This window comes from Mus caroli, unplaced genomic scaffold (genome assembly GCF_978045245.1).
Source record: "Mus caroli unplaced genomic scaffold, Mus_caroli_1 scaffold_9, whole genome shotgun sequence".
NCBI lineage: Eukaryota > Metazoa > Chordata > Mammalia > Rodentia > Muridae > Mus > Mus caroli.
This window is the reverse complement of record NW_028227264.1, coordinates 116248611-116271322: the sequence shown is the minus strand read 5'-3', so window position 1 is coordinate 116271322 and position 22712 is coordinate 116248611. Positions and strand designations below refer to the sequence as shown.

At 39.9% G+C, this 22712-nt stretch overlaps 1 protein-coding gene across 8 annotated transcripts in view; it reads left to right on the top strand.

Moving 5' to 3' along the window:
• The first annotated feature begins 995 nt into the window (after positions 1 to 995).
• Cnot2 (CCR4-NOT transcription complex subunit 2) overlaps positions 996 to 22712 on the top strand; it is a 94119-nt gene continuing 72402 nt past the window's right edge. For 3 of the 8 annotated variants that reach the window (XM_029482813.2, XM_085843181.1, XM_021174169.3), the window contains exon 1: positions 996 to 1151. In XM_029482813.2, the coding sequence (XP_029338673.1) occupies positions 1147 to 1151 (5 nt within the window). In that variant the 5' untranslated portion in view covers positions 996 to 1146. Of the gene's footprint in view, positions 1152 to 1479; positions 2123 to 22712 lie in introns of those variants that run through there. The other 5 variants (XM_029482814.2, XM_021174170.3, XM_085843179.1 and 2 more) reach the window with 4 other exon arrangements.

Below are 22712 nucleotides of genomic sequence, written 5' to 3'. Positions count from 1 at the left end.
TTACTTCAAATGAGTAATCCACATTAGTAAGGTCTAGCACTCAAACATGAACAGCGATACATTATGAAACTCGCAACTTCAAAGCACACAGAGGCTTTTTAGCAAGTTAAGTAGCCGTAAAACACGAAGTTTGTGCATGTTCAAAGGTGTAAACTAAGAGTATTACAGCAATGAAAAGTAATTTCACTTTCAGGGACAGTCCGGCTTTGGAGAGCAAAACCCTTTAGTTCCCAGCCACAGCCATCGTATTTTCAAAAGGTCTAGTGGATGAGCCAACTGGTCACTAAGGTTTACCAAGGGCGCGCCGGGCGGGAACTAAATAAAGTGCCATAAACCTCGTTCGGTTAGATTAAGTACTCCCGGTAGTGCTTTAAAAACACGCTTCCCCCTTACTTCCTCTCACCAGGTTTAGACCGAGGGGGGAAAACAGGGGAGCATGAAAAGGAAGAGGGGGCGGCGATCAGACGCCCAGGTTCCAGCGGATGGGAACTCACTGCTCAGGAGGTGCGGGCAGCGTGCGGCCGGTGTCTGGGGGAGCGCACCCAGGTAGCGCAGGCACCCGAGCACCGCAGGCACCGCAGGCACCGCGCCGCGCAGCAGGCTGGGGACAGCCCGGGGACAGCCCGCAGGAGGTGCTCGGGGGCGGGGTGTCCGAGGAAAACACAAACACAAACACGCTGCGCGTCCCCCGGTGGGCGGACCCACGCCACCCTCGGCTTCTCCCCGCCCCCGAGACCGCGCTCGCCCGCTCGCTCGGACCCCAGGCCGCAGCTCCCAGCGTGGCCGCAGCAGCTCCCGGCGTGGCGGCGGTCTGGCTTCGGGAGCCCGGCGAGGCCGCCCAGGCCCCACTCTCCTCCGTCACCGCCACCAGGCAGCGCCGCACCTTCCGCGGGAGGCGGCGGAAGCCCGGGAAGGCTCCAGGCGAGCGTCGCGCTTCTCACCGTCGACCGGCGTGCGGGAGGCGTTCTGTCCATTCGGCGAGCCTCGCTCGCTTGCTCGCCGGCTTCTGCCGCTGCCGCCGCCGCCGCCTTCGAGCGGAGTCGGAGCGACGGGGGTCACGGCGGGGGTCAGAGGGTAAAGGTCTTGCTCCCAGCAGCCTCCGCGGTGGATACGTCGCCATCTTGGATCCGCGGGACAAGAAAATTCATGCGGTGAGTTTTTGGCCAATTTTCGGAAGTCTGGCGGCGGGGCACGCGGCGGGGGAGGCGGATTGGGGGCCCCCTCAAGGCGGGGGAATGCCTCGGGGCTGGTCCGGTCGCGCCCGGGGTCCGCGGGTAGCGTCCTGGCCCGCCGCTTCCCGTTGCTTTTGTCTCGGCTCCAATCGAGAGAGGGAAGAGCGGAGCGGGCGGGCGGGCGGGCGGGCGGGGAGGGGGTGGCGGCGCTGGAGGAGGGAGGGGGTGTGTGGCGGGGTGGACGGGACGTAAAGCGTCGCCGTGCTCGGGCCGCCACCGCCGCCGCCACCGCAGCTACCGCAGCCGCAGCAGCTCCGGAGCCTAGGCCCGGGCCCCCGCTGCCCGCCGCGGGGCTTCCCCGGCTCCCGCTGGCGCGGAGCAGCCGCTGCCGCCGTGCTGCTTCCTGGGCTAGGAGGGAAGGCAGCGGCGGCGGTGGCGGAGGCAGCAGCATCCGAGGAGCCCCGGCCGCTGGACACGGCTCCTGCCTGCCACGTTCCCAGCAGCTGCTGGTCCTTGAAGCTTTACATTTCTGGCCATACACGCGCATCCTCCACCACTTGTGTGGTTTTCTTTTTTTCTTTTTTTTTTGTTTGTTTGTTTGTGTAAGATGGGGACATCGCACTGGCTAACGGGCCTCGGGAGCCTCCAGGCCCTGAGCTATACCGAAGGGGCCTTCCTTGCAAGGTTTGGAAAGGCGAGAGAGCAACTCAGATGCTGCTTCTGCCCCCGAGCCTGGAGAGGGAAGCCTCTCTAGTGGTGTAGCCTCTTGAGTTCCGATGGTCCTGGGGCGGCGGAGGAGGAACCCGAGCCACTCTTGTGAAGTTGCAAGCCCTGGTTTCTACTTCCGCCGGGCCCCCTTTACCTTTTGCCGTTTTGTTTTAGGTCTTCACTTCAAAGTTTCATAGAAGAAATAAGTTGGGTTAAAAGAAACCTGGTAGTTCTTAATTGAGGTACTGTTTGCTTAGGAGAAAAGCTTACAATTCTTGTTATCTGTAGGCCCTTAGGGAAATCTAATTGTAATTTTATTTTTGTAAAATTGTTTCTAAGGTTTTGTTATTTGCATTTACGTTAGATCCCATCAGTACGCTTTTACCTCCAAAAAATAAATAAATAAATCTTACACATAGGTACTTTCTTGGAAATCCTAGGGGTACATCTCCACTTTTCAACATCTGGGAAGACAAATGTTAAGAGTGTTTTGCTTCATTTTCATTAAATCCTTAGTCAAAGATTTCTCTTTAATCATCTGGACAGTTCCTAATAAAATACAGCAATATGATCCTTAGATTATTGGCAAATGGTAGAAAGTTAACCAGATCTGTTCATAAGGGACACAATGTTCAAAACTGACTAAATTTTCTATTACTCTCCATAGTGAGAAGTTTTAGGGAGATGGAATCGTGTTCCTATAGATTTCCCTTTCCAAATAAGTGGGTGGTAACTTTCACAACAGTATTATGTTTGGGAATGCTTTGTATATTCAACAACAGTTCCTTCTCAGAAGTCACCTTTGTAGTTTTGTAAGGTAATTTTATTTCAAGTTGGAAGTGTTTAAAAATCCAGTACACTGAAATGGTTGTCTACATTCAAATATTTGTCTGTGTTCAGGTTTTGTGTCTTTAATATGTTTTCTAAATGGTCCAAAATGATTAATAAGGACCCTTGTGCTCTGCCTATCCAGTCTGTTGTCATCTTAAAGCTAAAGGAAAAGTTCAAAATGCACAGATAATTTCTTCCACTTTTCACTTTTGCTGACTTTGCAAGATCCTTAATTTTAAAGTGAAACCTTTTCATTTTTTAAAAAGTGCCTTTTTTTGTTTTTAACTCTAGACCAGAAATAAAGACTGTATTTGACTTTTATTTTTTTATTTTTTGCATTCCTATTAATGCTTTATTAACACACATAAGTTAAGGTAGTGCATGTGTTGGCAGAGCATTTTGGTTCTAAGATGCAGTCTAGAGATACCTGTAACCTTACCAGATGCTCGAGGCTGAGAGTCATCTGCACATTAACGTATCAGTAAATACAGCCTTTCTAAAGTGCTTACAAATAAATGGTGTATGGTGGAAAATGAAGCAGATTGATGTCTGAGAGTGGTTTATAGCCTAGCCATCTGAGAACTATTTGATTTGAAAATGAAATCAAACTCCAAATAATAGGCTCCCTAAAATAATAATTACCTTTAATTTCCCTATATAAAGGTAGGTGCTTTTGGTTTTTCAGAGATGCCTTAGGTTTATTTAAAACTTCGAAAATAAATATTTTATACTGCTGGCAAGTTAGAAATACTAGTAACCCTGTTCTGCTTGTCTTGTCTTGTCTTTTCTTTTCTTTTCTTTTTTCTTTTCTTCTTTGCTTTTTTGTTTTTCCAGACAGGGTTTCTCTGTGTAGCCCTGGCTGTTTTGGAACTCAACTCTGTAGACCAGGCTGGCCTTGAACTCAGAAATCCGCCTGCCTCTGCCTCCCAAGTGCTGAGATTAAAGGTGTGACATCCGGCAGTCTGCTTGTTTCTTAAGTAGGTGCTAATATTAGCAAAACTTAAACTTTAATGGATCATTATAGAATTTTTTTACACTCCATGGGATAGATAGTATAGGTTTTTTTTTTTTTAAATGGCCAAATTTGCTTGATTAGAAAGTTTGATTTTTGTATGTAACTAGAGTATGAGTAGATAGTAGTAAACCAGTAAAAAAATAAGTGTACAATTTTGTTTTTGTTTTTTAGGTGATATTAAGTAGTAGTATCTTTTGATTAAAATTTTAACTGTCAAATGAATGACATAGCTGACTGGATAAAGGCATTTGACACCAAGCCTGATGATAGAAGTTTGATCTGAGAGACCCATGTGGTGGAGCAAGAGAATCAACTTCCCTAAATTGTTTTCTGTTGTTATCCACACAAATAGCCACATATAATAAAACATTTAAAAATGTACTATAGGGTTAATTTTGGTATCACACATTTAAAAGCAGGCTGTAGATCCTGTATGTTTGTTTGAGCAGACATTGGAGGAAAGCTTATGTGAAGGTGATAGTTTTAGGAGATTTTCTTACTCAGACTGTAGTGGTATTTTTAAGAATTAGTGTAAATTATGTATAGGTGTGTGCTCGCATGTGGATAATGTGTATGTGAGTGCATGTGTCTTCTGAGGGTTCAGAGGCTCTGAAGCTGAAGTTATGAGTTCCCTGACATGGAGGCTTGTGGAGGCTAGGAGCTGAACCCAGGTCCCCTGGAAGAGCAGTAAGTGCTCTTACCTGCTGAGCCATCTCTCCAGCCCCTCTAGTGGATTTTGTAACACAAAACACAGTAAGTCAAGGTACCAGAGGTTGGGTGGTTTTAGAGGCAGAATTAACCAGAGTTGGACTGTAATTTCAGTGGATTTGCATTTAGTGGGGGATCAGAAGATTTAGTGCTGTGATAGAAGTGGCTCTTGTTTAGGTCCAGGTGACTGTCCGGACCAAAAATGATTTCTGTTTTGATGTTTGAAGGAATTGAATTTCATTCTAACATTTTCAATATGGGGAAAAGCTGTGCTCAAGTTGGTATCTATTGTAGAAATTTACATTTAAGGAACTATAAGGAAAATTTGGGTTTAAGGTTCTATAATTATTTTAATACCTTTATCTTGCATCAGTTTATTGAGCTCTTTAGTATTGCTATTTTTTTCTTGTTTCTGTAGTTATTCTGTGTGGTGTCCTTCAATTTCTATTTAAAAATTTTCAACTCTTAGGACAAATCATGCCGAAAATCAGTTTACTCATCAATATCATCAAGGATGTTCTAGAAATAGAATTTATTTATTTTATGGATGTGACTACACTGTGGCTGTACAGATGGTTGTGAGCCTTCATGTGGTTGTTGGGGATTGAATTTTTAGAGCCTCTGCTTCTCTGGTCTGCCCCCACTTGCTCAGTCCCTGCTTGCTCTGGCCCAAAGATTCATTTATTATCATACATAAGTACACTGTAGCTGATCTGATGCACCAGAAGAGGGCATCAGATCCCATTACCGTTGTTTGTGAAACACCATGTGGTTGCTGGGATTTGAATGCAGGACTTTAGGAATAGCAGCCAGTGCTCTTATCAGCTGAACCATCTTGCTATCCCTAGAAATAGAATTTTTTTTTTTTAAAGATTTATTTATTTATTATATGTAAGTACACTGTAGCTGTCTTCAGACACTCCAGAAGAGGGCGCCAGATCTCGTTACGGATGGTTGTGAGCCACCATGTGGTTGCTGGGATTTGAACTCTGGACCTTCGGAAGAGCAGTCGGGTGCTCTTACCCACTGAGCCATCTCACCAGCCCCAGAAATAGAATTCTTGCAATGTTTTCTGTTTGTTTTTTTTTTTTTCCCCCTGACATGAAGCTGCAGATACTTGGTATATGACTTCAGGGAGGAATGCTGCATTATGAAGTGATAATGTCTTTACCTTTGGTATGGGTGCATGGCTTATACAACATACAAATGAAAACACTGAACTGTGTAGAAATACAAAGTTTTCCTTTGGTAGACACATTTTTATATATGATCAAACTCAGGGTCCAAGACCATTTAGATTGAGTTAACTGTTTTGAACTCATTTGCTCCTTAAGTCTGAACATTTGCCTTTTTATTCATAAGCCTGTTTGCATGTGTGGCTCTGGGTGTTTAGTGTCACTTCCCTCTGTTACTTGGTAAACTTACTGAGAACTGGACTATGTCAGTTTTTTCATGAAATCGTTCCTGACTCCCCCAGTCCCCAATACTCATTACTGAGTATGTCACCATGGATCTTAATTTACATCTCGTCTCTCCTCCACCATGGCCCCTACAAGTCTGAGTGTGAGCAATACTCTTGTCTTGGTTACATTTACATACTTTTAATGTATAGTAGTTAGATTCTCAAGAAATAAGCTTCAAGCAACACAGTTGCTGGCTTAGTTGTTTCTTTTCTTTTCTTTTTTTTTTTTTTTTCCTTCGAGACAGGGTTTCTCTGTGTACCTTGGCTGTCCTGGAACTCACTCTGTAGACCAGGCTGGCCTCGAACTCAGAAATCCGCCTCCCTCTGCCTCCCAAGTACTGGGACTAAAGGCGTGCACCACCACCTCTGTTTCTTGAATCTGTTTTTTGAGTTTTTCTTTTTCTTTTTCTTTTTTTTTTATTAAGATTTATTTATTTATTTTATGTATGAGTACACTGTAGCTGAACAGATGGTTGTGAGCCTTCTTGTGGTTGTTGGGAATTGAATTTTAGGATCTCTGCTTGCTCCAGTCAGCCCCGCTCATTCTGGTCAACCCTGCTCTCTCAGTCCCTGCTCACTTTGGCTCAAAGACTTATTTATTATTATATGTAAGTACACTGTAGTTGTCTTCAAATGCTCCAGAAGAGGTCTGTGGTTGCTGGGAATTGAACTCAGGACCTTCGGAAGAGCAGTCAGTGCTCTTACCCACTGAACCATCCACCAGCCCTACTTTTTTATTCTTAATTTACTGCTTTACCTTTTGGAAAGTAGGTAACTAGCTTTGAGAAGTGTCTGTAGAGTCTGTGTGAAGCCTTGAGAAGAAAATTAGGAATACAGTATTAACATTGTTTTGCTTTTGAATGAGGTATTTGGATCTGTATTTCTAACTGTACTTTGCATGGCCACAGGCAATAGTGGAAGGCAACTGGCAGTACTTAGTAGGTAATTTATTTACAATACTTAGCCATGACCTACTACTTTTAAGTTATTTGATACTAGATTCTTTTTTTCTTCTGTCTACAGTGATGGAATTCTCTAGTCTTAGTTTTGTTTTTGATATGCTGAGAATCAAACCCAGGACATTGGCAGGTACTGGGCAAGTGTTCTGTTTCTGAGCTATATGGATCATATAATCATCCATCTTGAATATCATAGTTCTTACAAAGTTAGGTGAGATGCTTTAATACATTTTTAAATCTTGTTTTAAAAATATATTTGGCACATTTCAGCTAGAATTGTCCTCTTGACCAAACAACATCTCACTGGAATTTTCTTACACTTGGATGTTAGAAATGTTAACATATGATGTATTTGTTTTGCGTTTTTGATACAAGGTCTCACTGTGTAACCCTGGTTGTCCTATAACTTGCTTTGGGATTGCAGGCACGTAGCACCATGTCTTGTTGAGAGGCTAAAATTTTGAGAACTAATTCAGCCTTCCAGGGTCTGAGCGAGAGCCCCTTAAAGCTGTGAGCCAGCTTTTTTGGGTCCGTTTTAGAGATGCAGAAAACAAAAACATGATAAATGATTTTTAGGGCAGTTCTGAGAGATGATATGCTGGGTAGATAGGCCCTGAGCGCTGCCGCCTTAACTTTGTATTCACAAAGTAGTGCTCTGAGTATGCATGTCTGGTGAGAAATTAAATAAGCTGTAATTGTTCTGGTCTCTGTTGTTTTAGAGGTTCCAGGCTTACTCTTAGGCATTTAGTGGAACATAGAAATCTATCTCTTGCTTACTTAGTATCTTCCAGAGACTTGAGTTCCTAAAGATATATATCTCCTTTGACGTGTGTGTGTGTGTGTGTGTGTGTGTGTGTGTGTATGAATTCTGATCTAGTACTCAGGGTGCTCTCTCTCTGTTTTTGCTAGATTGAAGGATATTAATGTGAAAATAGGTCTCCACTTAGCTGGGGGTGGTGATAAAAAACACCTTTGACGCAGGCAGACCTCTGTAAGTTTGAGGACAGTCTAGTCTACATAGCAAGTTCCAGACCAGCCAGGATTGAGACCATGTCTCAAAGGGGAAAAGAAAGTACATTTCTATTTAGTACATTTTTGCTGTGCCACGGAATGATAAGCAAGCTTTGTTGTATATGTAGGCAGTTTGGGTGGCATTGAACAGACTTGCCTTTTTCCTCACCAAACATCCTGATAAACCATTTTGAAATATGGCTCCATTGTGAGTGTGTAAGCATCTGGACAAGCTGTAGTACTGATGTGTAATAGTGTGCTTGGAGAGGGAAGGTTGGCTTTGTGTCATGTCTGCCAGGAAAGAGCTTTTATGTCTTCTTACACTGTAAATTTTGATTCTCCTGCATACAGATTTTAGTTTAGTTTTGTTTTTTATTTATTTAGATTTCATGGATCAGTAAAATAGTATCAAGTTTACCTTGTCATTTAAAATGACAAGGCTTTACTATTTCATATTTTAAAAATAACAGGTTGCAAAGCACTTTTACAGTATTTTAGTTTTGTATGCTTGTCACCTTGGTGTAAAAGTAATTTAAATCTTAACATTGGCATTTTTAGAGACAGAACAGTTAGTCTGTTTTAGAAATAAGGAAATGCAAAGGTCTTTTTCATCAGTCTGGACTCAAAAATCTCTTTTTTTCATTTGTTTTTAGTATTACTTTAAGAAAAATAAGGTCTATTAAGTTATGTACATGTAAGTGGACAGTTTAGTTTTTATGTGGTCATCTTGTAAATTTTGGGTAAGAAGTTTGAGAGTGGCAGCAAATTTCTGTTTCAAGTTGGATGCCCTGACAAGATTCAGCCACTACTCAGGTTTTAAAAATGATGAGCATGCATTGACAAGCACTGAAGGCGTGTAGTGACATTACAGTGAGACTGGGCAGTAGCAATCAGTCTGTGATGACATATTTTACACATCTCCCTAGTGTACAGTTCTGAGAGGATATGCTGGGTAGATAGGCCTGGAGCTTAGCCGTAATTTTATATTCACAAAGTAGTGCTCTGAGGGTATAGTTTTTATGATTTTTGTATGAGTAAGCACACGATCCAAAACCTGGGTGAAAGATGCTCAAGGAAGACGGAGTAGAATGCCTTCAAGTGGGATCAAGTTGTCCATGCTTTGACAAGAACAGGACATTTCATGAGCAGTAATGCTTTTTGCATAAATGAGGTGAATTCTCACCAGGAAAGAGTGCCCAAGACATGATCCTGTTGTAAGAGATGTAAAGTAGAGCCTGTAAGCTTTAGTAAGTTTTAGCAGGATGTGTGAGGAGTGGGCAGTGTTTTTCATGAAGAGGCCTTGGAAAAATGTCTAGATCTGACAGAACTGGCATCAGTCTGTATTAGAGAAAATTATATTGGAGGACAAATATAAAATGACCTGATTTGCATCTCCTAAGAGTAATGAAAACATTTATTATTATATATAGGGTTTTAATTTTGTGGTATTAGGTCATCGGTGTTCCTTAGAACTTAGTGGTGTTTTCATGTTTAATAAGGACCCCTTGTGGGCCCCACACCATTATGCTTGTACTGAATAATTTCTCAGCCTTCATGGGTCTTGTGGTGCATGCTTTAGAGAAAATGTAGTATGGAGAGAACAGCCCTGTTAATTAAGTTGGTGTCAGGGACATGATGCTTGCCTAGGTTCTGAAGGGTGAGTTGACTTTCATAAAATGGGGGGAGAGTGGTAGGGTAATTCTCTGTAGTTCTTAATGGAATTTTGGGATCACATACAGGTTAGCTGAAGGTATGATGCAGTCATCATCTAAGAGGCTTTTCTTTTTTAAATCTTTAACCTCAGAGCTTTGGACTCACAAACCAATTTTTAAATGGTCCCTGCTCCCTCTCCCCCTTAAATAGTGTGAGTGATTAAATCTCTGTTTCAAGCAATTTTAGATTCTACATCTGATAATTAAAAATTACAAAATCCATAGTATATCTTCCAGTTTTGAAGGATTGTATTATCTCTGTTGGACAAATTATTTTGTGCTAATGTTAGCAAAGGTTTTGTTGAGTTTTAAATTTGGTAGTTTTTATCTTTCGGAGAACTTACTGTGATACATATAAGGCAAAAACACAATTCAAACTTTATATATAAGTGGAAAGAACACACTTAAGTTTGGGGGCACAAAATTTGAATGTTATTTAACATAACACTTTAAGTGGATTTTCAAAATTTTCTAGAACTAGTCACTATTTTGACTCAACTATCCTGTGACTTAACCTCTCCAAATTTCAGTTTTCTAATTTTTCAAATGAAGCCAAGCAACTGTTACCTCATAGAGTTGAAGAAAGGACTGAAAGTTTGTCTGTTTTTTTTTGTTTTTTGTTTTTTTTTGTTTTTGTTTTGTTTTTTTTTGGAAGTACTTGTTACATTGAAGAATTTTCTGAAACAGATGTGAACTAGCTACAATTACTTTAGATTGTAACTAAACTGTATTGAGTCCTCAGTAGTAAACAAGAAGAATACAGTCTTACTTTGATGCTCTTGACAGAATTTTTCTCCTACTAGGAATTTTGTTTAGATGACACTTGATGACCTGAGATGTGTAGTCTTTGAGGAAGTACATTTTAATTTTAGCATTGCTCACTCTGAAGCACTTTGCACAATTCAGGGCACATAAAAGATGTGGAAAAAGTTTCTAATGTTGTTGACTTGTGTCAGGAGATAGTATATATCCATTTGAAATGAAGGAATACTATTTGGAAAGATTCTACACTTAGAAGATAGGCTCTAGCCGGGGCGTGGTGACGCACCCCTTTACTCCCAGCCCAGCACTTGGCAGGCAGAGGCAGGTGGATTTCTGAGTTCCAGGACAGCCAGGGCTACACAGAGAAACCCTGTCTCAAAAAAAAAAAAAACAACAAAAAAAGAAGAAGATAGGTTCTAGCCTTGGCTCTGTGAATTTCATTAGCTATGGATTAGAGCAAATCCATTAGTATTAGTATTAGTATTAGTATTAGTATTAGTATTAGTATTAGTATTAGTATTAGTATTAGTATTGAGGAGCCACAGTTTATCAGTAGGGTGTTGCCTCCCAGTATTGCTGATGGCAACTGGGAAGGGAAGGGAAGGGAAGGGAAGGGAAGGGAAGGGAAGGGAAGGGAAGGGAAGGGAAGGGAAGGGAATTTGGTTAACTTGAAGCAGGTTGAATGTAATGTGATAATGATTCCTGAGTAAACTGTACTGAGACTCGTTTTCTTATGTGAATGACTACTGACTGTATCACCCTCATGTTATTCTGTGATGCTGTTGTATTCATTTAGTTTTACCTCTCAAGAACCTTGTTTATTTAAATATCCAGCTGATGGACTTTGGAAGAGGGAAATTTAAGAGATTTTTGGAGAGGCTTTGTTTTTGCTTTGTTTTGTTTTGGTTTTGGTGTTGGTACTTTGTATTTGAATGTTATTTAACACAAGTCTTCCTCCTTCTTCTTTTTTTTTTTTCTTCCTGGACAGTCAGTTTCTCTGTGTAGCCCTGGCTGTCCTGGAACTCACTCTGTAGCCCAGGCTGGCCTGGAACTCAGAAATCCACCTGCCTCTGCCTCCCAAGTGCTGGGATTAAAGGCGTGCACCACCACTGCCCGGTGGCCTTCCTTCTTGAGGAATACATTTTCTGACTGTTCTTTGGGTTATTCTAATTTTTTTGTAACTGAATTTGTGTACTTTATTGTTGGCCACATATTTTCTTGTGCTTGTTTTTTTTTTTTTTTTCTGAACCCCCACCCCGCAAAAGCCATCATTTACACATAGAGCATTGAACCTCTCAGTGAGGTGGTTTGAAACTATTGTGTACATTCCTCATATGTGTATTAATACATATGAATAATTTATACTGCCTTTTATTCTTAAATCGTGAAGACGTCTTTCGGGTGCTGAGAGTTTGGGAGTATTAAAAATAAACGCCATATAAGGGAAACAGAGTAGTACCAAATAGCTGTACTAGCAAAGTAGGCAGATGAGCCCCAGAGTCTGGAAAATGACAGGCCACCGCTTTCACTCCAGTCTTGGAGAGAAGCTAGTTTTCTGTGCTCATTAGGACTTCTGATTGTTTCATCTTACAGTGTTAGAAGAGGAAATACTAAAACTTCAGAAACAGAAATCTCACCAGGTTTTGTTTTTGTTTTGTTTTGTTTATTCATTTATTTTGCTTAGAAAGAATATAAAATCAAAGTAAATTTATTTATAAGATATATTTATAAAACAGTATAATTTTACCTGTAAATCCTGATCAAGATGCACCTTTTTATAATTTTGATAGGTTTTTTTTTTTTTTTTTTTTTTTTTTTTTTTTGGTTTTTGGAGACAGGGTTTCTCTGTGTATCCCTGGCTGTCCTGGAACTCACTTTGTAGACCAGGCTGGCCTCGAACTCAGAAATCCGCCTGCCTTCCTCTGCCTCCCAAGTGCTGGGCTGGGATTAAAGGCTGGGCTGGGATTAAAGGCGTGTGCCACCATGCCTGGCTTAATTTTGATAGTTTTGCCATGACTGTCTGTGTGCCCAAACATCTGTTTATGTAGATCCTATTTAGTCAAAGAAAAGATTACTGGGCACACTTTTCTTTTTTAAAAAGGTTAAAAGGCTTTTTGTTTAATTCATGGATATTAACTAGAAATTAATTCTTTGGATAGTTTAAGACCCACAGTATATTATTAACAATGAGGTTTATTTTTTTTAATTTTTAATATTTAATATTTTTTATTACATATTTTCCTCAATTACATTTCCAATGCTATCCCAAAAGTCCCCCATAGCGCTCCCCACTTCCCTACCCACCCATTCCCATTCTTTTGGCCCTGGCATTCCCCTATATTGGGGCATATAAAGTTTGCAAGTCCAATGGGCCTCTCTTTCCAGTGATGGCCGACTAGGCCATCTTTCGATACATATGCAGCTAGAGACAAGAGCTCCGGGGTACTGGTTAGTTCATCATGCTGTTCCAACTATAGGGTTGCAGATCCCTTTAGCTCCTTGGGTACTTTCTCTAGCTTCTCCATTGGGAGCCCTGTGATACATCCAATAGCTGACTGTGAGCATCCACTCCTGTGTTTGCTAGGCCCCGGCATCGTCTCACAAGAGACAGCTATATTTGGGTCCTTTCAGCAAAATCTTGCTAGTGTATGCAATGGTGTCCGCGTTTAGAAGCTGATTATGGGATGGATCCCTGGATACGGCAGTCTCTAAATGGTCCATGAGGTTTAATTTTTAATTGTATATGTCAGCCTAGGACAAATAATCTCTATGTTAAAGCGTTAAGACTTAAAATGTTATTTTAAAAAATTGTATTTTTTTGGTGAGTCAGGAAAAGAATACATTTTCAAACTTCAAGCTGTCAAGTTGACAGTTTGAAGTGTCCTTATATATTTTTTCCTTGAGAGTGCTGATTTGGAGTTGTGTGGTTTACTTTTAAAGAGAAGTTTGTAGTTCATCTGTCTCATGAGTTTAGAAGTCTTTTTTTTTTTTTTTTTTTTTTTTGGTATGGGCAGAGGTGTGCTATTGCTTCATTATGAATTGATAACTATTATGCATTGATTTTTTAAAAATTTTACATAGTGTAAATAACTGAGGTCAGTGCTGAAGAAGCAGAGGAGAAGTAGACTCTCTCCCAAGGGGCAACTTAGTTATTTAGTGGGGCAAGCAGTGTTTGTTACCACCAAGTATGTGTGAGTGCTGTAGTCTTGTTTTTCCTGCCTGATTATATAATACAGGGTAATATAAGCAATTTGGAAAATGAGTTAAGAGGAGTAAATAATGTATGTGTAGCATTGAACACACTCCGAAGTGTGCATGTGTGTATTATACCTTAGATAAGGTACATCACTTACACCTTAAGAAATGTAGCTAACATTTCCCCCACGGAATCTCTTTTCCCTTTAGCACTCACCTGTTGAGCGAGTTTCCCTTATTCCAGAATGCTGGGGTTCTGAAGTGCTTGTGATTTTATGTTTTGGAGTACTAACATAGACTTGAGCAATTGAGCATCTTTTATTAGAAAAACCTAACATGAAAGTTAGTCATTACCTTCAAGTTTTTGCTCAGCAGTGTACAACTGGATCATACGTCTAGGGACCAAGCAGTTTATTTAGCATTGTTTAGGTATTTGCAGTGCTAGGCAGGTATTCTCTACTGTCGAGCCATAGACCACAACCCTAAAGTGGTCTTATGCACTGATGGATGGATTTGAAACCTCAGAAGGACCCAAAAGTAATTTGTTGACTGTATGAAAGGTTTGACAAAGTTTCTAATATCGTCCTGACATCAATTTTACCAATTCATATCATACCAACTATGTATGAATTGTCTACTGAATATGATTGTATAAAGTTATCCTAAATTTTAAATTCACCTTTTTAAATTGTTTGAATTTTAAATACAGTCCTTTTCCTGCTTGTGCTCTCCAGCTTCACCAACAGAGCATAACCACACTGGGCTGTAACCCAGTCCTGCTTCCTGCTGAGAGAGGGAGCTAAGCCATATATGATATCACGCAAATATGTAGTGAAGTTAATATACAGAAATACTTCTCCAACATTGCTCAAGTGGTTTTAATGGGAAAACTTAACTTTATAGAAGTTTAAAGAACATTTTTGAGTAGTTTGCTGTATCAACTATTAATGCAAAATATAGTGAAGACACTAGATGCTAAAATCAGAATCCAGTTTTTATTATTAAGCTTAGGGTTTTTGGAAGGCTTCAAAGCCAGTTTGATACCTGCTTGTATTTGGAATGAGTGACTTGCTTTGTAGGGTTAGGTCAAAGCCAAGTGACTTAACTCTGTGTTACTAGTTTATTAATTCATTTGATAAATATTATTTTAACTCCTTTTCTTTGTCAGATATTGTTCTAACAGACTATAAGGGTGCACAGCATAGACTGTGGTGGTTGGTGATCAAGTTATGAAGCAAAAGAAATCAAAGGTCTATGGAGGATGTATGGCTAACAGACCCGCTTTCTCTCAGAGGGTGAATGGGGAAGCCTGTGATGAAGGAGTGGTTCTGTATTTGTCCAAGTGAAAGACCTTGTAGGAAGGGACAGCAACAAAGAACAGATAACCGTACCACAGGAGTAGTCTAGATGTCTTACCATTTAAAAAAATCACAAGATTCACTGAAGTATAGTAAGAGAGGAAGAGACCGATTAGATAGTACTGGGAAAACTGGGAACTAGCGGGTGAAAGACCTGTAAGCCTCTGTAATGACCTTGGCTTCTCTATGGGTGAAATAACCTTACACCTCCTCTTTATAGTTAGTTGCTTTACAAAGTTAATTGAGTTCTTAGTTTCACAGTTAGCTAAGGATTCTACTGGAACTAGCAGAAATATTCCTCAATTTTTAATCGGGTTCTGTATCAGCAAATCTAAGTTGAAAGCATTAAGTCAGAAATGCATTTAAGACACTTAATCTACTGCGCATCCTAGTTTAGTTCTCTGCCACATATTAGCTATTTAGTATTGTGAGGCCGTGCATGACTGGCTGGGAACTGCCCCTGGGCTGCTGCCAGAGAACACTGTAGCACAACATGTTGTCTGGGAAAGATTAAAAGTCAGATTTTGGAGCGTGTCTTTTGCTATAATGTGTGCACTTTTAGACCATTGTGAAGAAAAGAAACTGCACAATAGAAAGGGTTCAAACTAAGAAGCAAGATATAATGCGATTAAAAATTGTAGTAATTGTGTGTGTGTGTGTGTGTGTGTGTGTGTATAAAACATTTCAGAGTCCATACCTGACTTAAATCCCATACTGAGAAATTACAGGTTAGTAAAGAAGCTAGGTGATGAAATTAAAATTTAAACTAAAGAGTACCAAGTAATTAAGACAAAGCAATTTAGTGCTGCCTTCTGACAAAGTTACCTTTCTAAAAGCTTTTTAAAAATGAAGTTAATGTCATGTAAGGATTTGGTACGATGTCTTTATACAGGTTCTTAAGCTCATTGCTTCTAACTCATAATCCATAGGCACTGATGTTTTTAGTTTTATATTAAATTTCTTAAGGGAGTTTACAAATTATATCTAGCATTATTTAAATGATCTTTTCTGTGTTCTTACACATTTATATACCTGTGTAAATATCACTGTGGCTCAAATACTGAACATTTCTGTCACCTCTTAAGTTGAATGAGTCTAGTCAGTAGTCATTCGTAACCTAGGAAATCACTAATTTGCTTCCAGTTGGTGGGAATTAGGTTTTTTTTTTTTTTTTTTAAAGAGGCTTCAAACAGATGAAGTTGTAGCTGATATATTCTTTCATGTCTGACCTTTTGCTTAACAAACTTTTTTAAAATTAATATTCCATATTGTACTTACTCACTTAACGTTGGATTGCATTTTGTTAGTACTGTTTTAGCTGGTCCCTGAAATGCTTTTCAAATGAGTTTCTCTTTGAAGCAGTAAATACTTGAAAAAAAAAAAAAACTTAAAAAAAAAGTCAGAAGTATGTTAAAATATCTAGGCTTTGTGTTACTACACCTAACAGTTATGCGTAAGTTATGAGAAAGGGATTGGATAGTAAAAAGTGTACAAGGTTTATAGCATAGTTGTATTCATACAAAGATAATTTTTCTTCCCAGTGGATTATTTTGGCATGGTTTTCTGAAATGAATTGAATATGAACGTGAAGGTTTATATTAACCATCAATTCTATTTTACTGTAATCTTATGTATGCTAGTATCTTTTGTTTACATGCTACAAGCTTGAAAACTGAAAATGAAAATTCTCCTACTTTGTCCTTTTTCTAGATTGTTTTGGCCAGTATATCTTTTGAATTTCCATCTGACTCTTAGGATTCGCTTGTCTGCTTTTGCAGAGGAGCCAGCTGCTGTGTAACTTGTAGCTCATTGTGGTGTATTGCTACTTCTCATCTCTAGACTTGGATGACTTTCTTTGATATAGTTTTTTAAATTTCTTTCCATTATTTTGTGCAGCTTTCAGAGTATAATTTTTGTGTATGAAATTTAAGAATTTTACTCTCTGATGCTTGGGAAATGGAATTGCTTGCTTTCTTTTTGGGGGTTGTTATTGCTGCATGAAAATGTGATTTTTTTATATATTGGTTTATATGCCTTGTACCCCAATGAACGTCCTCATTTAAGCCATTTGATAAGTTAAAGATTATGAAAATCCACACTGCTATGAAACTGCTATAAAATCATTATTCTAGTGAGTGCCTTAGGATTTTTTGTAGATCTAATAATGTATGTCATCTGCAACTAGAGGCTTTCACCTCCTCTCCAGACTCAGCACTTATTATTTCATTTCATTGCCTAACGATTCTGTCTAGGATCTTCAGTACAAGATCACATGTAGTGGCAAGAGTGGACAGCCTCATCTCTGCTCTCACTATTTCACTGTTCATTATGCTTCTATGGTTTTTTAAAACCATAACTTTAAAGAAGCACATTGTTTATTTGTTAGTTTATTTGTGTGTGGGGGCACACCTATGCCTTCAGGCTCATGTGCAGATTAGAGCACAACTCTCCTGCCATTGGGACCTTTTCAAACTTGGCTCTTCAGGCTTAGTGGTAAGCACCACCCCTCACCCCCACACCCACTCAAACCTATCTCTGTCTTTTGTTCAGTAAATACTCTTTACTGATGTGGGGATGTCCCTTTTGGATGGAAATTTTTTGTTGTTGGTTTGGGTTTAGGTCTGGTTTCGATTTAAAAAGTGGATCTTGTTGTGTCCACCCAGGGTGTCCCTTCACCTTCCAACTGCCTTTGCTTCACAAGTGGTAGGGTTGCAGATGTATATCCTTTAACGATGTGTGAGTTTTGTCCCTTATTTAAAAATGCACATTAAATTGCTCAATATTGTATGTTGAGCAAGTCCTGTTTCTGGGATAGCCCCATCTCATTTATTGCTCATATTAGTGTCATGGTTGTGGTTTCTTTCCATGCCGTGTTAGTGGTGGTCTTGACTGGGTAGTGATGCTAGTGAGAAGGCTTCTGGCTAGTCGTTTGTTTTGAATAGTTTGAAGTGAAACTAATTTTTGTCTTCTAGTCTATCACTCAAGCCTTCTGGGCGTGTGCCTTTCCTCTTGAAAACTTTCTGTTGTTAATGCAGTCTCTTTACTTGTGATGAGTCTAGTTTTGACTGTCTTATTTCTTCCACCAATTTTGATAGCCTGATGATGTTTTAGTAATTTGTCCATTTCCTCAAGTTTCATAGTTTGCTAGCATGAGCCCCTTTCTTTACCTTTCTCTTGTCAACTCTGTTAACTTTTTCTTTGTTTTGTTTTTGTTTTTGTTTTTTAATGTTGAATTAGGTGTTTGTTTGCTTATTTGTTTGGTAGAACTGGGATTTGAACGTGGGAATTGAATCTTAGTCTTTATACATGTTGGGCAAACACCCCTTTATGAAGCTATATCTTCAGCCTTCTCTCTCTCTCTCTCTCTTTTTTTTTTTTTTTATTGAAGCAAGGTTTCATTCGGTTGCTCAGAGTGACCATGAACTCACTGCCTAGCCTAGAAAGGCCTTTAGTTAGAGTCTTATGTCTGGGCCTCCTCAGAACTGGAGTCAGAGTCGTCCTCAAGGAAACTTCTCTTTGTAATTGACAGAAACCACTACAGAAAGGCACAGCTTGTCCAACTGGAAAGCTGTGGAGTCAGTCCCAATGGATACACCTCAAAACACTCCCTGACCTAAGGCTCAGGGAACATTTTAGAAGATGGGACAGAAAGATTGACTGTAAGCGCTTTCTTCCAGTGGGGTTGTGTCTCCCAGTAAGTTGAAGTTACATGCTTCACTCATCAACATGACTCCCTTCAGGGGAGCTGAGAAGGGCAGCAACAATAGACATGCAAAGTCTGCCAGACACAGAACTACAAGTCACCAAGGAATATGGGGAGAGAGAGAGAGAGAGACACAGAGAGAGACAGAGAGTGAGTTTTCTCCAGGAAGAGCGCACTAATTGGCCCCCAATACCAGATGGTCAGCTGTGAAAACATACATGTGAGTAGTGTTATATAGACTGAGCAGGTTGTATTTAGGAAATATATATGTGTATATATTTGTACACATGTATGCACATAGTAGCAATTGATGAAAGAAGACGCCATGAAGTTGAAAGGGCAAGGAGGGAGGATGTGGGAATGTTGGAGGGATGAAAGGGAAGAGGAAAGTGTTTGTAATTATATTACAATTTGACAAAATAGGAAAATTAGGACTCTTCTATCCAAAAAGCAACCACTAGGCCTGACTTAAGATCTTTTTGAAAGATAATTATTTGATGGGGTGTTGTCATCATTTCTAAGCCTTTATTTAATGGGTCCTCTGAATTACTGGCCATATTTATGAGGGTTACTTGGAAGTCTGTTGAGTGACACTGGGCTGCTTTTTACCTTGTGTATATGGCAGCATCGCGGCACACACTGCTCCCCCTCCTTTCTGGGCTTCTCACTGCTTTAATGGTTTTGCTGTGCTATTTCAATGAAATTGTATATATTTTGCATTGGAAAGAATTTGATGTCATACTCTGGAGGATAAAGCTTTGGAGATATTTGCGTGGCTAAGATGACAGTGATTTCTTTTAACAGTGAAATCTGTGTCTCTTTCACTTGTAGGTCTGTAGAATTTCTTGGTATCACACCCAGGTATCAATCTCCACTCGTTGTGCTAATTACGCTGTTAGTTTTGATGGCTCTCAAGAGGTGTGTATTGTCTGTCTGATTGAAGTTTGGCCCCTGTAATGGGCTTTTTCTTTTTACCGCTGCCCAGTCTTTGGTGTTTATTCTGAACCCAAGAAGGCTCTTACTATATGTCCCCCTAATTTTCTTTAGAGTAAACCAACTGACGTTGAGTTCTAGTCCTTTTAGTTGCCACCATGCTCTGTGTTTTTGAGTGTACTGTAGGCTTGAATTTCCCCCACACTTCTTTCCAGTTAATTTCTTTTGAGGAGTTTCAAAGCTCTCTGCTTTTCTAGAATCTGAACCAGTATACAGGCCTATGCCTATTTGGCTCCTGTGGTGTGAGTGGGTGGATTGAAGGCAGGTGTAGTGTGTGTAAAGACATGCCTCTTCATGTATGTCAAGGCTATTCAAAGACCGTGGAGAGGCAGGCGTAAGAAAGTCTGTCCACCTCTTTTTGGGGAAGTATAAAATAGAATTACACTTATCCCTGCCTAGCTTCAAATGAATGAGAATCAAACTATGATTTATTTATTAGGTTCTGCAAAATTACTTGGGATTACCCCTAATCTAATTCTCTAATACTAGTCTGGCTACTTCCCCAACTGTGCTCCCCAAATGCTCGCTGTTTGAATCTTGCTAGGTTATTTCTGCTCCAGCAGTCTGGTGTTCTGGGGGGGCAGTTAACTCTGGCACTTGATGTTGGCCAGTCAAGACGTTCTTCTCTCACTCTCTCCTTTTTCAAACTTCTCAACCCTCACCCATGGTCCCTACCCAGGACCCCCAGCTGAAAACCTGCCTACCTCTATTCTCCCCAGGAATCAGCTGTAGCCATTTTTATTTTATTTTATTTTTTTTATTTAACCAATGGTTTTAAATTTGGGAGGAAGGTTTGCACAACAAAAGCTGGTGTTTGCACAACAAAAGCTTGTCTTGCAGCAACCAGATCTTGGGGTACAGATTTAGCATTTGAATACTTGAGCAGCACCGGACCAACCTCCTATAGATCTGCAGTAATTATGTGGCTAGTTTCTTTTGCTATATTCATTACAATGATCATGAGAGAACTATTTCTTTTTCTTTAAAAAAATTTTTTTTGAATAATGACTTTTTTCCATTAATTGAAATTTAAATATTAAATGAGCCTCGTTTCTCTGAAGACCTCCTTGGCATTTTGTTTAGTTTTTTTTTTTTTTTTTTTTTTTGTTTTTTCAAGACAGGGTTTCTCTGTGTAGCCCTGGCTGTCCTGGAACTCACTTTGTAGACCAGGATGGCCTCGAACTCAGAGATCCGCCTGCCTCTGCCTCCCGAGTGCTGGGATTAAAGGCGTGAGCCACCACGCCCGGCATCATTTTGTTTAGTTTTATGTGCAGACATTTTGTTGATCTTTTTTGTGTATCTGCTCCATAGATGTATTTATTTGTATTTAAATTTTTCGTCATCATTTAGTGTCTTTGGTTTGGTGTAAGCATGATAAAAATGAGGTATTATCTCCTTATTTGCTTTGTGGACTACATTGTATCTTTAAATATCTTATACACCTGTGAAATTCCCTGAGCCTAGGATGGTAGTGGTTGTTTTCTTAGTCAATTAAATAATATTAGCAGATGCAAGACTGTTCAGACTCTACCAGTGAACTTAAAGGACAAAGCTGTTTCATTTAAATTGTCTATTTGTAAGAGTTCTTGTATTTCTTATCCTTCTTTTGGTGCCTGGGGGCTCAGGAGTCATGTATTTTCTGCATTCCTAGTATTGATATTTCTGACTTGTTGTTAGTCTGCCTAAGGTGCATTTATTTTTGTCTATTTAAAGCTAAGCTCTAGATGCTGTTTTCTTGCTAGTTTAACTTGTTTTAGTGTGGTGTCCCCCGACCCCCATCTTTATCATTCCCATCATTCCCTCTATACTTGCTTTGGATGTATTACGCTGTCTTAGTTTTAGGAGGTGTGATCTTTGATGGTTGGCTTGATCTGTCTTTTAAATATAAGCACTTAAAATTGTACATTTCCACAAAGTATGAGTTTACCTGCATTTCACATTTTTCATGTTTTTAATTATTGATCTGTTTATTCTGTCTTTCATTATGACTTCTCCTCTGTATACCCTAGGTGTATTTCTTTGTTTGGTCTTTTAGAGATTGCTTTAGGAATTACTTTGCTTTTGGAAGTTAGTTAACTAAAGCTGTGCATTCATCAGAAGACATCCTTTTTACAAATTCAGTTCCTTAAAATTTATAATTAAAAATAATACACAACGCCTTTAATCCCAGCACTCGGGAGGCAGAGGCAGGCGGATTTCTGAGTTCAAGGCCAGCCTGGTCTACAAAGTGAGTTCCAGGACAGCCAGGGCTATACAGAGAAACCCTGTCTCGAAAAACCAAAAAAAAAAAAAATAAATAAAATAAAATTTAGTGTGATCAGAATTTCTGCTCCACCTCCCACTTCCCACACCCAGCTTCCTAGTCATTGTAATCCCCATGGAAAGAATTGCAGATGACACATAGGTGCCTAGACCAATGGGGAACATGCGCTTAGCAGGATTGAGAGTGGACACTGACCTAAGGGTTCATGTTGTAGCCTGTACACTGCACACCGCACACCGCAGTACAGCTTTCCCCAGGAGCCTTTTTTTTTCAGTCCACGTGGGTGACAGTTTGATTTGGATTTGTCCTTTATCAGAAGGCCTAGGGCTGTAAGTAATCTTAACGTTTTGATAGATATCTAGTGACCTTAAGGGCAGTTCAGAATGTCACTTCTCCTGGGTTAGAGGTATGATTCAAATTTCACTCTTCTGTGGTACTGGGAGTCTGCAGGTCAGTCCTTGGTTTTACCACTTGATGCTTATGTGGTACGGCCCATCCCCGGTAGCCTCCACGCTTGCCAGGGTCTAACTCGATACCTGATGTGACCCGGGCTGTTAGTTGAGTGGTGTAGAACACTTGCTATGCCCACAGACTTTGATAAAGTCCTCAGCAAACGCGCATGCATGAACTCAGATACACACACTTTTTTTTCCCCTGTAATTTATAGTATTCTTTAAATATCTTGTACATGGTAGTATATGGCTTTTCTATTTCTGATTTCTGTTTATGTGGCCTATTGTAACTGAGAAGAATATTGAATAATCAATTGTAAAGTTATATGTGTTAGTTTCTAGTTTCAGGGTTACTATTTTAGATAGCTTGAAGCTCTTGTTAGTTACATAGAAGACTATGTCTTGGGC